Genomic DNA, 12,869 nt, shown 5'->3' on the forward strand with positions numbered 1-12,869 from the left:
ATGTCTGCATTTGTATCCATCTGTTTGTGCTGTTTGGCAAAACGGAGCACTGAGTTAAGACGTAGACTACAACCTTAGCTTTGCTAGCTAGCCACAGACTAAAGCTAGCCACAGATAAAGTGCTGCCTTGTGTATTTTTTTAATGTCCAATTGGGATGAGTCGGGCTATAGTGTGGGGTTGGCATTGGAGGAACCACAGTAGCTTTGTAAATAAAGCACACGCACGCACACACACACACACGACTACACACTAAATTTTCAACAACAAGACAAGACATAATTTTTCCTTTTTCCCCTTTGGTGGAAGTGTATTCTGTGAGTGTGTAAACATTTTTTTAAAGAGAACTGTGTGCGCACATAAGCAAACAAACGATACAACCAAACCTGTTACGTAGTCCACGTCTGCCTGCCGCAATAGAAAACAAGCAACGCATCTTGGCTAATTCATGAAAATATCTTGTTTTTGTACAAAAATTAAATACACTTACTTTGATACTTTCTTTACCAAGCCCCGCACTCTAACATGAATACGAAGCAAAATTAAACACTTTATAAATTTTGTCAATGGCCTCCATAGTAGCACATGTGCAGCATTTGGCAAAACAAGGCGGGGAGGGGACGGGGAGGGGTTATAGGAGTAATCACAAGTCACCAGAAGCACGGGAAGTAAAGGAGGGAAGGCAAAGAAGTGAAGAGACAAGAAAGGTAAGGAAGCAAGTGAGGCAATATGTTTGGAGATGTCCCCCGTACACATATGTACTACATACATTACTCTCAACCCTCAGCATTTTCCTGGAAGGTGTAAATCACAACTCTTGACATTGAGGACATCTACTTGATTCATCTGATTTACACGCATTATATAATTAATGCTCAGTGCGAGTGCACCAATAATCCAAAACATACCCTGGCATGATCTTGTCTTGCCAGAGAACACATGGAGATGTGAGCAAATAATGCAAAATACATTCTGGAATCAAAGAGATCTATTGCATCCTTTTCATGCCAAGCTGATGCCAGTGCTGGTTTCAGTACCAGTGCCTTTGGCTTCACACCAGCAGAGAACCAACCCAGATCGACATAATTAAGTCAACAATATAACATCCATACGTCATCTAAGCTGCGTTTTTAGCGATCTGCTACCACAGTGTGAAGTTTAACAATCCGAGATGCCTACACGCCTTTGTGTTGAATGCGTGTCCCTGTCACGCTGACGTCACGGCGCATCTAGTTATGTAAATAGCAAGTTCTGTCTGAATGGCACAGGCCATAAAATGACTCCACTGTGATGTGACAATTCACCGCAAAGGCAGTACGAAAGTGGCTAGAGGCAGAAAGCAAAACCAAAGCGAGATCGTTACGTCACCAATATGTCACCGTATACGTCTCATCTGTGACTTTATCCCATCTCTCTGTCCTGTGTTTGGAAAGTACCAATGTCGGAAGGGCTGGTTGACCTACAAACTTGCCAGCTTCTGATGAAGTACCAAAGGCTAGAGTCGAGCCCCTTCTACACTTTCCATCTACTGTATACAGGCTTTTTCCCGTACTTACTTACTATCCCGTACGTATAACGTGCCAATTGAGGATGGCGGGTTGAAGTCGAGCTGTAAATATACTGGCTTATGACATATTATCAAAGGCCTAACAGAGGCGGCACGCCACCAGTGTGTAAAGCGATAGCAGGAAGTCGCTACCAGAGTGTTAAGTTTAACACATGACTGCCCACGGCACCTTTCAGTCGAAAGCAATTATGGCCGTCCCAGACATCGGTGCTGACATTGAATTATCGTATGCGTAGCGCATCAACGTCTACATGAATGCTCACTACAGGCACGGCAATGTCTCGCTTCGGCGAACTCTGTCTGGCTCTATTGTTATGCCAATTTGCTGGGAAAACAGCGTGAAAGGGGTTCTGTTAACCAAAACGACTGGAGTTTGCTGGCTTCTTGCTGTAAATTGGTCTTTGAAAGGTTGCACTAAGGACCCTGTGTGTTTTTAAATTCATCAGTGCTTCTTGTGGTGGTGTCTTATGGCTCGTTACTGTGTCTCCCTTTCTGGACTTAATCCATCTTGCATCCAAAGTCTTAAAATCTTATTGCGTCTGCTCTGTACTCATTCAAATTGTGTTGCATTATGTCATGCTTGCTTACCATGATGTATGTCTACTATCAGGACGGACGTAGATTTAGATTCAGACAGACAAAGTTCTAGGACTGGAGACACCGCCTGGAGTGGAACGCACTTTCCCAGCATTCTTTGTCATGCCTTCACGCACCCCTTGCTATCCCCTACAGCGCCATTATCATGACCATCTCTATGTTATCCACGTCTTCAAAATGTGTCTCTTTGAGGATAATGATACATTTCAGTACAATCTTAAGTAAATGTATGTCTCAGACTTTCTGACTTAAAACTGACTGAGTATGTTTTGTGACTGCGGCATAGTTGCTCTTTGATATTTAATAAGAGGACCATCTTCCTGGTATGTGAGAAGACATTAGTAGTCAGAGCATAGTCCATGTCTAGTAAAGGTAATAGGATGTGACTTACAAGTGTGTAAAATAGGATGATCAACCAGCAAATCTATAAAGATTTCCTGCTTTGTCATGGCTATGTCAACGCGCCTGCTCACAAAACCCAGAGCATCCAACAGTTCTTGTCCGAGAAGAACACCGCCATGATGGAGTATCCTCGCTACTCGCCAGGCATGACAACAAGATGGTGATAACGATGGACCTGTGGAGGATGCCGGTGTTTTGTCAGATCAGCATACCCGTCTAGTAAACTGGATCTGTAGCCTCACCCTAAACTCAACCTAACACCCAACCTGTTCTTACTGTGCATGGCCTGTTCCCTCCAGCGCAAGCACAGAAGTGCAAGGTATGCTACTCCGACGGCTTTGCTCTTTTGGCGAGACATCGGAATTTTTCCTTCCAGTTCTGCAGGAACACTTGTCAGAGAAGGCTGGGAAAGCACGTGAGGATGATTACTTAAGTTTGGATTTGAAATGCCGGTTAATCTTTTGCAACGCCAGTCCTGGAGCCTTTCTCACACACCACCTGATACCATCCTCTTATTTTAAAGTCATTTTAACTCTAACACCGCACACCTAACGGGACTATTCATGAATGAAGTTCATGTTTTGGCTGAGGCACCGACACCAGCTGGTGAAAGGGATGTTAAACCTCCGTAAAGTCAAGATTTGCACATTTTTGTTAAACTGTGAATCAGGGAAAATATCGAGGGTTGGCACCTCTGAATTCTTTATGATAATTCTAAGAAAATGTGTAGGTTTGTACAGTTTTCAGGTAGTTCAGAATGCTCTCTTTAACAAAGTATCCGCCAATCACATCATATAACAGTTGTTTCCTCTGTGAGATTACAAGACAGCAGTGACGTTTCATCAGTCCATCTAGTGTACTATTGGGCGACGGCGTCCTGAGACGTACAAAAGAGTTAGGTTGCTGAGGTCCACACTGTCCAGAGGTCCGCCTCTTTGCGTATGTCCGTGTTTTAGGGGTTTTGGTTACTCAGCAAAGAGAAACAATCAGTAACAGAGAGGCGAGAACAAGACGGTAAGCGGTAAGATGGCGGTGGGGGGCCCGTCCCAACAGTTGGTCGTCACACTCGCCTGGGCCCTGGCAACGGGCCTTCTCGCACAGGACACCGGTGAAGCCCGGGGAGCAGTGGCAGCGCTGGTGGTGGTGGCACGTGCCACCGTTCTGGCAGCGTAGCATAGCGTTGTCACACACCCGGGCTGCGGACACACACACACACAAAATAGGGCGCGTCAGTCGGGAGCGTGTCGACAGGAGGTTCCGCAGGGGCACGAGCTGCCTCTTCTCGTCTTGTCTTGCGTCACCCGTACTCTTGAGGGAGGTCGGGACAAGGACTTTCATGAGACATTTTTAGAGTGGCAAAGCGGGAACAAATAAACCCAGCAACACAAAATAAGCAGCAAAGCACGACAGCCATGAGGTGAAATTAATTAATTGAACAATGCGTGTATTGTGAGGCAGCCCATTGTGTTCATTTTCAGCGCTGGGAGGTGGAGAAGACAGATACTCATCCCAAACAACCCCACAAAACTACCGCCTTTTACTCAGAAGTGGGAAAATACTCACTCTGTACTTTCACACGGATATAGTTTGATACACTATACAGACACTTATGTAAAAAAAGACTGTCATTGTCATTCATATATGATAACCATTTTTGAAAACAACAACAACAAAATGTTGTTCTTTAACTTATTCACTCCCAGCTATTTTCACTGATGCAACCCCCTTTGCGCCCGGCTGTTTCACTGGATTTGGACTGATTTTGTAAGGCTCACAGAATATTGTGTTCTATTGCTATAAAAACATGGAATCTACCAAAAGAAAGATTAGAGTGTCTTCTTTCATCAGGAAAAAAAAAAGTATATTTCTATCTGTCCCAATTAGCATTAGAATATAGATAAGTTTCTTCATTATTCACAAATCTGTTTAAAACTGTGAGGAAAACAACCCTTTTGCAACATGGCCCTGGGTTGATCTCTTATACTCTGCTGCCACCTGCTGGCCGTTTTTGTGTAATAACTACCATTGCTTCAACCGTTTTCTTCAATTCAGAGGCAGCATGAAAGCCTTCTGTATGCTCTAGCATAAAAAAACAACATAAAAACTGTATAAATGCTGTTTTTGGACACTGGTAATATTTGAAATGGAACATTTATACATGCATGTCGTTCTTTAAGCACTACTTAGCTAACATAGTGAACTAAGAAACAAAAAAATACAAACTTAGCTGACGATAACCACAGAAAAAATACATTGTGTTCTTTTCAGATAAGATAGAGAATTTTTCAACAGTGTTTTTTAGGCTGGCAAAAGACACACCACCAATAATTCTTGAAGCTGACATCATCAAACAATTATTTTTAGTAAGACCATGGATGGGGAATCCAAACTCTGAATTTGTCGCTGTTGTGGCTAATCCTCCTGGTTCACCTTCCTTCATGTCACTGCTGTCCCAGTTTTCTCTGCCTTATACTGTAGGTCCTCAAGAAATCAATCAATCTTTCCCATTACGATCTCAACAGTGATGCAGTTGATTTGACCACTTTCTACTTTTGTCTTTTTTCATTATGTCGTCATATGAGAAGGTTGCTAAAAGTAACCAACCTATTTTGACAAATTATTGACACATTTGACAGATTTGTTTTCAAATGTAGTTTTCCTATAGCCTACTTGAAAAAACCTACTTGAGTGGAGTAACAACGTTATCGGCCTTAATCCTAAATCTTTTTATATACTAATAAATATTTCCCAGTGTTGAATGTTTGTGTTTCCCCACTGACTGATGAGGAGTACATAAATTTAAGATTCACCATTCTGCGCCACAACTCACAAGTCCATTATCCTCGAGCAGCCTCGCTGTTGGCAGAAGCGCAAATCTTGGAAGAGGTAATATTTACCCAGATCTATCCATGTAATTATATAGCACCTGCAGCATACGTACTTTTTTTTTTGTTCGCGCTAACGTGTCCCATGCCGCAGCTTTTTGTAAACTCAACAAATAAGGCAACGCTCCTGACAATAGCAATTTAAAAAGGTGGTTAACGTGAGCATTTTTTTCATTTTGAATACCCCATCCCCCACCCACCCAAAAGACGAACACTTGGATTGGATTGTATTGTGAAGAGAAAACTTGAAGTTGCCCTCACAAGGTGGTTTGGATCAGAAAACTGACATGAAGCAGTTTTTTTTCTCGTGTAAACACAGCATGTACAAAGATGAACATACACATAATAATGCCACATTTCCACTGAACGGTCCAGTTCAATTGGTCGATCATGGTATGGTTATTGATAACGCGTATTAGCTGCATTGACCAGCTTTTACCAGGCCCATCTTAAATGCTTCTGTAATTCCTCTTAAAGGCATATCAATGCTAACATGATCACTTTCACTCTGATTCCCATCACGGTGCCCTTGGAGAGAGTTTAGATGAGGCAGACTATATATAAACCACTTGGTGTATTTGCTGGGTGGAAGCAGCATCCTCCCTACAGATTCTCTTATGTCAACATCTGCTCATGCTTTGCTAAAGTCATGAAAAAACAACTCATAACCTGTCACAACAATGTCAGGAGTCCTATAGTTAAAACTCAATTTCATATTTTTTCCTAATACCATTTTATTTGTCATGCTCTGGCTTCGACAGTAACAACCTTACAGTTTAGTTAATGAACACCTGTCATTTTTCTTAGCATCTAAGGATCTTGGTTTCCGCAGCCAGGAATAACACAGGAGTTTGTCACGTATTATTGCAATTGTTGGCAGAAAGTGAGAACATGTCCTTAATTGTGTTGCAGTGCATATGGTCCCATTGTTTGATAGTGTCAGCTGGAGAAAGATAGATCCTCTCTGGGCGACATATGTCCACCTCACTTGAGAGTATAGCTTTAAAACTGTTTGGACAGATCTGTCCTTCAGGCTATGTGGAACAATAAAAGCACAATATATAAAACACAGTAAAAGACTTACTGTACTTTTGAAATGAAAAGTACAGAAATGTTTCACTGTGCTTAACAGCTTTAAATCACTAAACATTTTAGTTAAACATTTTAGTTCAGTTATTGGTAAACCTCTGCTTACTTCGGAAGACCTACTGGAGTCATACCCCAAATCCGTGATTGGTGTTTGAGTATTGATTAACCATCAAATCCAGAATCAATTTGATTGGCTTGCTAATTGTACTTTTGCCAAAAAACATCACAGTAAAAAATAATTAAAAGTCCAATTTGATCATAATGGTAAATGTGAGTGCACTTATAATACTTTAGTAAGCCTCATGTTCACTTTAAAAACAAACAACATATTGGAGTGTAACAAGACTATGCGGCTGACGCGCTAAAACAGCTGCGTCAGCCTACAGAAAGGTTTTCTTTATTACTTTAAAATAGGGGTGTCAAAATTAGTGTGTTAATTTTGAGTTAGTTTCCTTTAACGCCACAAATTTTTTAAACGCACAATTAATGACTGCCCCTTATTTAGAAAGCTTGTACGGGGGGGTATTGCAGTCGCAACGCAGCAGACATGTCCATGTAAAAATTTCACAGTAATACATTTAACAATAATGTATATATGGTGGAGACTGGGTCAAGTTGTATTTTGAAATTTAAAAAATGTGCAGAATTTCACAAGTTGCTTCATGTTAAAGATTAGATAGCTCTTAATATGAAAAGAAAAATGCACTGAGCTGTCATCAGCATCTTACAAATGTAATAATGATGTCTAGTGGCAGAAAAATGACCTCAACACAAATCAATGTCACAATTGTTTTTTTTTTTTTTTTTTACAGTATTGTACATCTTCTTAATTTTAACTCAATTTTATGAAGTATTATGGAATTACTGTATCAATGACTATAAGACGCAGCCATATTTATTAGTGTAACATTATTTTCACTTTCATGTTAACAAGAGTATAAAACTTAGAATTGTATATTTTATTGTACATTTAGAACAGATATACATTTTGTTTTTAATTGTCAGTTAACTGTTGAAGTCATGCGATTAATTACAATTACAAATTTTAATCACCTGACACCCCTACTTTGAAAAAAAAAATTACTTTAACATCCAAGATCCCTTGCCATATACTGGTAGAACCAGTGGCTTACTTGTTGGCCTGATTTCGGGTTATGTCACCGCCATATGAACGGAATTCCATCGTAAAAACTGAGGTCCCCCATGCAGTACACTCCATTTTGCCTCAACAGTTTCACAACGTGACTATTAACAGAATTCCTTATAACAAATTATGGCTGATTATGTCCATCCCTAGTGATAATACATTTACTTAGGCCTAAAAAGATTACAAGCAGCATATCAATATTTCCAAATGGCCCCCGTCGGTTTACTTTAGATGCCCCAGCACAAGTAAATAATGGGAGACAGTTTTCAGATACAGGATCTTCTAATTGTATGCCGCTTGCCTCAATTACGTCGGGTCGATAACTTTGGCCATGATGTCAGGGTAAGCGGAAACCCTGCGCTCTCGGCTGCGCCTCTCCTGTTATCATATTAACATGAAAGCTTTGCCATTAATCACGACAGGACAGACGTTGATTATTAATCGCAGCCTCCGTAGTCAGACCCGGCAGACGGTGTTCAACAACAGTCAAAGACAAACAATGGTGTTAACTTGTTGGTTAAAAAATTCATTTTTTTCATGGTAAATGGAACTACATTCATATATGAGAGAAGTTCTCTAAATGTCTTTCTTGGTCGCTGGTGTTGTATTGAGCATGCTACCGTTATAAAGCCGTTCTATGTTCTGGTCATATTAGTTAGCACACTTCTTCTGATCGCAGACAATTAGTGCACTGCCCTCAGGATACATTTCAGATAATGAGCGCATATGATGTATCTTAAGGATTTACTATTTGCATCATTTCATCCCCTCACACAATGAGAATTGAAAAGAGTATTAAGGAATTGGGTCGATAAGCAATATCAATACTTGAATCAGAATCTCTAAATTCTCAATTAATTTTCATCCTTAATTGAAAGTAAAGCTTGAAAAACTAACTCTGGCTTCTTCCTTTCTATTAAACCGTCGATGGATATTTAGGTTAAAATATAAACTAAAATACAATCCACCCCTATCTATCTTTTATATGGAGTTGTCATCCAGTGTGTATATAACTGCATGTATTCTTCTAATCCACGCATTGGTGTGCCTGGCGTCATATGTGCAAGCATGTCAAGGTTTGCTTCACATCGCGCTCATGTGGAGCAGATATGACTTGGCACATAATGCACAGGATATGCGAACCTGAGGATTAAGACTCCAGACAAGGCTACATAATAACCTCACACCCAGGGGGTCTCAGCTCTCCTTTTGGTCACCTTCCCCCTCTTGTACACGGCTGCCCCGTAGAGAGAATTGTGGGTAATTAAATAGAGAACGCGAGCGCGGAGGTGTCGGAAGCTGCCCGATGAACGCGATTGTGTGGCATGCATCCATGAGTGTAACAAAAGGCCGCGTGCCTTGTCGGGAGCGGCGAGAGAGTTGCATGCGTGATGAAAGCAGCCAGGCAACAAAGCTTCTTTCATACAGGGATCACACACAATTGTCAGAATGTCAGGCATCTAAATCACCACCATGGTTTGAAACCCTAACTCTGTCTTGGAATTCCAATTAGAAACCCTAACACTGGCCTGATATTTTGAAACCCTAACCATGCTGTAAAACGCTCACTTGCAGTTAAAACTTCAGCCAAGTCTTGAAACCTTACTTGAAAACCCCTAACCCTGGCTTGAAACACCCAACCAATGTTTAAAACCTTAAACCTGGTTCAAAACCCCATTTTGAAACCCTAACCCTGGCTTGACACCCTATTTTCAAACCCTAACCATGGCTAGAAACCCTAATGTAAAACACTAACTCTGATTTGAAACTTTAACCCATGTTTAAAACCTTAATCCTGGTTTGAAACCCAACTTTGAAACACTAACTATGGCTTTAAAACCTTTTGAATTTCTTACCCTGATTTGAAACATTAACCCTACATTGAAACCCAAACTCATGTTTAAAACTTGAACCCTTGATTGAAACACCCCCCCCTCCACCCAAACCATAACAATCTATTTTTAAACCCAAACCCTAGTTTTAAACTTTAACCCAGTTTCAAGACTTTGAAACACTCACCCAAGTATAAAACCTTAAACCTAGCTTGAATCTCTGCAACCCTAACCATGTTTTAAAACCCTAATTCGAAATACTAATCTATGATTAAAACCTTAAACAAGTCTTGAAAACCTATTTAAAATTTTTCCTTTACTATAAAATGTTGTATGTGCCCCTACAAGTCTGTCATTCTGATTAATACTGCTGAAACTTTGTGGAAAATGAATCAAGTAAAAAAAATCAACCCGTTTTTATTCAGCTCAGAGGGCAACAATTTAGCCACTTGCTGTCAACTTGCTATCAACTGAAAATTACATCACAGAGCCTAAGGCAGGGGTGTTACATTCTAGGACCAATATCAGGTTTCTGCAGATCTTGCTTATGTGCTCATCTTTTTAATCAGGTGTGTTGGAGGGAAACATCTAAAACATGGAGGATAGTTGGCATCAAGGAAAGGATTTGGATACTCCTGGCCTAAAGGCTCAGCTTGCAAACGCCACACGACCAAACCCAGAAAACAGGTGAGCCGTGATTGGTCGTTACCTGAGCGTTGAGCAACTGCAAAATGGCCGTCCCCTGACATGGATAAAAATGGGTTGAGTTTTCTACCTAATTTTCCACAAATGCAATATTAATCAGAATGCCAAGTTTAGGGCCACATAGAAAATATGATAAATAACATTTTTGATTTGACTCCCCCTTTAAAACCCTTACCCATGTTTGAAACCAACTTTGTAATACAGATGGAAGTCGACTGTCCTGGGTACCTTCGGAAGCGGAAAATTGCCAGGGCACCCTTTTCAAAGTCAATACCACTGACATTGAACTGGTAATTTTCCACCCTCAGATCCGGACAACGGTGTGAAATCTGAAATGGCGGCATTACAGGCAAAGGGGCGTTGCGTTTTGTTGTTGTTGTTGTAATCGGCATGCTGAGATCACAAAGCCTCTAAGCCTACCTTGGTTACGATTTGCGACGCCAAGAGATGACGCGTTTGCTCGATCTGCGTAAAGACGGGGAAATGTTACACATCACTCTGGGTTGTCACAATCATCATGCCAGTTGAAGCACAGGGACAGCATGCGTCTTCCCAAGAAAATTTGCGCAGCTCATTTGCAGTACAATGATGTGATTTAGTGACGTCCATAGACTGATGACAACGTTGGAGACATTTACATGTGGCGGCTGCTCTGTCACTCGCTACAAAAGTCACCTTCAGGCATCAGCATGCAGGGTGGGGAATGCATGGCAGGAGCCACATCCTTAAAAAAATAGACTTTTCTTCCCTGGCTGCGGGCAAATATTAGTCTGTGCTCTAGTGTGGGAGGCAGAAATGATTCTTTGCACTACCTGCTGATAGACCAACCCAAACATGCGGGATGCGAGTATAGTATTTTTAAAACTCATCCTGTAGACCTTACTAAAGACTAACAAGATTTCAATGTAGATTTTAATTTCCCAAAAATATATTATAAATACATACACAGGTGGGGTCCTTAGATTATTAGGGAGTTAGATTCCTATGGTGGCGATGTAACCTGAATTTGTCTGAAATCACGTAGTCAATCGACAACCTTTGCTAACATAACAGTAAAGTCCCGATTCAAGTAAATCCAGGGGTGAAAGTGGGCCAAAATGGTCCGGTACTACATTCCGGTAAAAGATTTGGGAACGGTGCTTTGGTTCCAAGAATATGATAAAATATAATGTTAAGAAAAATATAATGTTAAATAATTACCTGCCAGGCTGCCACACAAGAAGAAAACAATCTACTAACGTCAGATTTACATACGCAACAAGTTACCAGACGCGTAGGGAGCGTTTAGGCGGCACAACGATACAGTTGCGGACGGGCGCAAAAGTGCGTGGGGTGGCGCGGAGGACGCGTTTGGAGCGGTGGGAGGACAGGGTGCGGTGCGGCGAAAATCCGCATATTCTGCAAATTTAAAAATGTAAAATTTTTGGGCATTTCGCCTCTCAGCCTGATGGGCTGAATGAAATATGTGCTTCGGAGATGGACTACGTCACACACAGCAACAACACGGGCAACCACTTACCCCTGTAAAAAATGGTATCCCCCTCCTGCGGGTATAACGCATGTTTTTCAATAAATCCCACGGCAGGGGATGCAATTTTTGTACAGGGGTAATACTTTTGGCACAACAGTGGAACGCTTCCCCCTACTTTGGTGTGAACGTAGCATAAAGTGCTTCTGAATTGTTCCAGTGTGCCTGTGTAGCGTAATCCATTTCCACCGTCAATATCAAATATTTATTTATTCCACGTAGTTCTGTCCACCGGCTCCGTTCTCTGTGTATCTGACGAGTCACGTCGATGTGCGCACATCGGTGTTTTTGTTATTTTGCACATCATCGAAATTTTTTGGGGGGGAATCAAAATATGTTTCTCGCGTATGCCTTGTTACAATCATGTTACAGTAAGTGTAATGCCTTATGCATGTGTAAGACCTGTTGTTTTATTGTGTGCTATAGGTATAAGTGTGCCAAACAGTTTTCTTTGCATTTCGGTGGTTTGAGGAGGTTTGACCCCCATAAAAAAAATACAATTAAAAAATGTGGCTGTTCCAGCAAGAAATTCTAGCCACTTTCGCCCCTGAGTAAATCAATTGTAGCCAATAAATATAAAACAATCAAAGGTCAATCAGTAAGTACGGTAGTAACTACCATTAAGTGTGCATTCCTGTACCATGTACATGGTACATGTATTCCATAATCTGTAAACCAAGGACTCCCCTGTCCAGTGGTACCTCAAAATTCAAAGACTGCTAATGTGGTAGAATTCGGAAACTGAACTGAACACCCGGAATGGTGTGCGAACAAAGATTCCACTGGCAATAAAAATGACTAATTAAGAAATCAGCTTGCCAGTGGTTGTGCATTGCACTGTGTCAACTTAATGCTAAGCTCGTTAACTGTCCTCTTGTAATCCTCTCATCAAGCAGAACATGAACATGTAATTCCGAAGTGGCTTGACAGGATGAACTTTTACACCATGGCGAAATTAACAAGCAGATGACAGGAAAGAAGCGCATCTCGCATGCCGACATTTCCGGCATCACAAATGGTGTGTGTGTGTGTGTGGTGGGGGGGGGGGACAATCTAATCATGCGCATTGATAAAGAAATAGTCAACTTACGTGCAGGTCCGTGACTGCTGGGAATACCT

At 41.2% G+C, this 12,869-nt stretch overlaps 1 protein-coding gene and 1 long non-coding RNA gene across 3 annotated transcripts in view; one reads left to right on the plus strand and one right to left on the minus strand.

The window, feature by feature from the left end:
- The window catches only part of LOC144044857 (uncharacterized), a 109,734-nt gene that overhangs the window by 19,750 nt on the left and 77,115 nt on the right, over window positions 1-12,869 (plus strand). The window lies entirely within an intron of this gene.
- The window catches only part of LOC144044855 (netrin-G1-like), a 93,417-nt gene continuing 80,616 nt past the window's right edge, over window positions 69-12,869 (minus strand). Inside the window, exons 5-7 of one of the 2 annotated variants that reach the window (XM_077559523.1) lie at window positions 12,841-12,867; window positions 10,643-10,687; window positions 69-3,760 (exon numbers count right to left, since the gene is read on the minus strand). In XM_077559523.1, coding sequence (XP_077415649.1) covers window positions 3,534-3,760; window positions 10,643-10,687; window positions 12,841-12,867 — 299 coding nt within the window. In that variant the 3' untranslated portion in view covers window positions 69-3,533. The remainder of the gene's footprint in view (window positions 3,761-10,642; window positions 10,688-12,840; window positions 12,868-12,869) is intronic. The other variant, XM_077559524.1, reaches the window with a different exon arrangement.

This window comes from Vanacampus margaritifer, chromosome 2 (assembly GCF_051991255.1).
Source record: "Vanacampus margaritifer isolate UIUO_Vmar chromosome 2, RoL_Vmar_1.0, whole genome shotgun sequence".
Lineage (NCBI taxonomy): Eukaryota > Metazoa > Chordata > Actinopteri > Syngnathiformes > Syngnathidae > Vanacampus > Vanacampus margaritifer.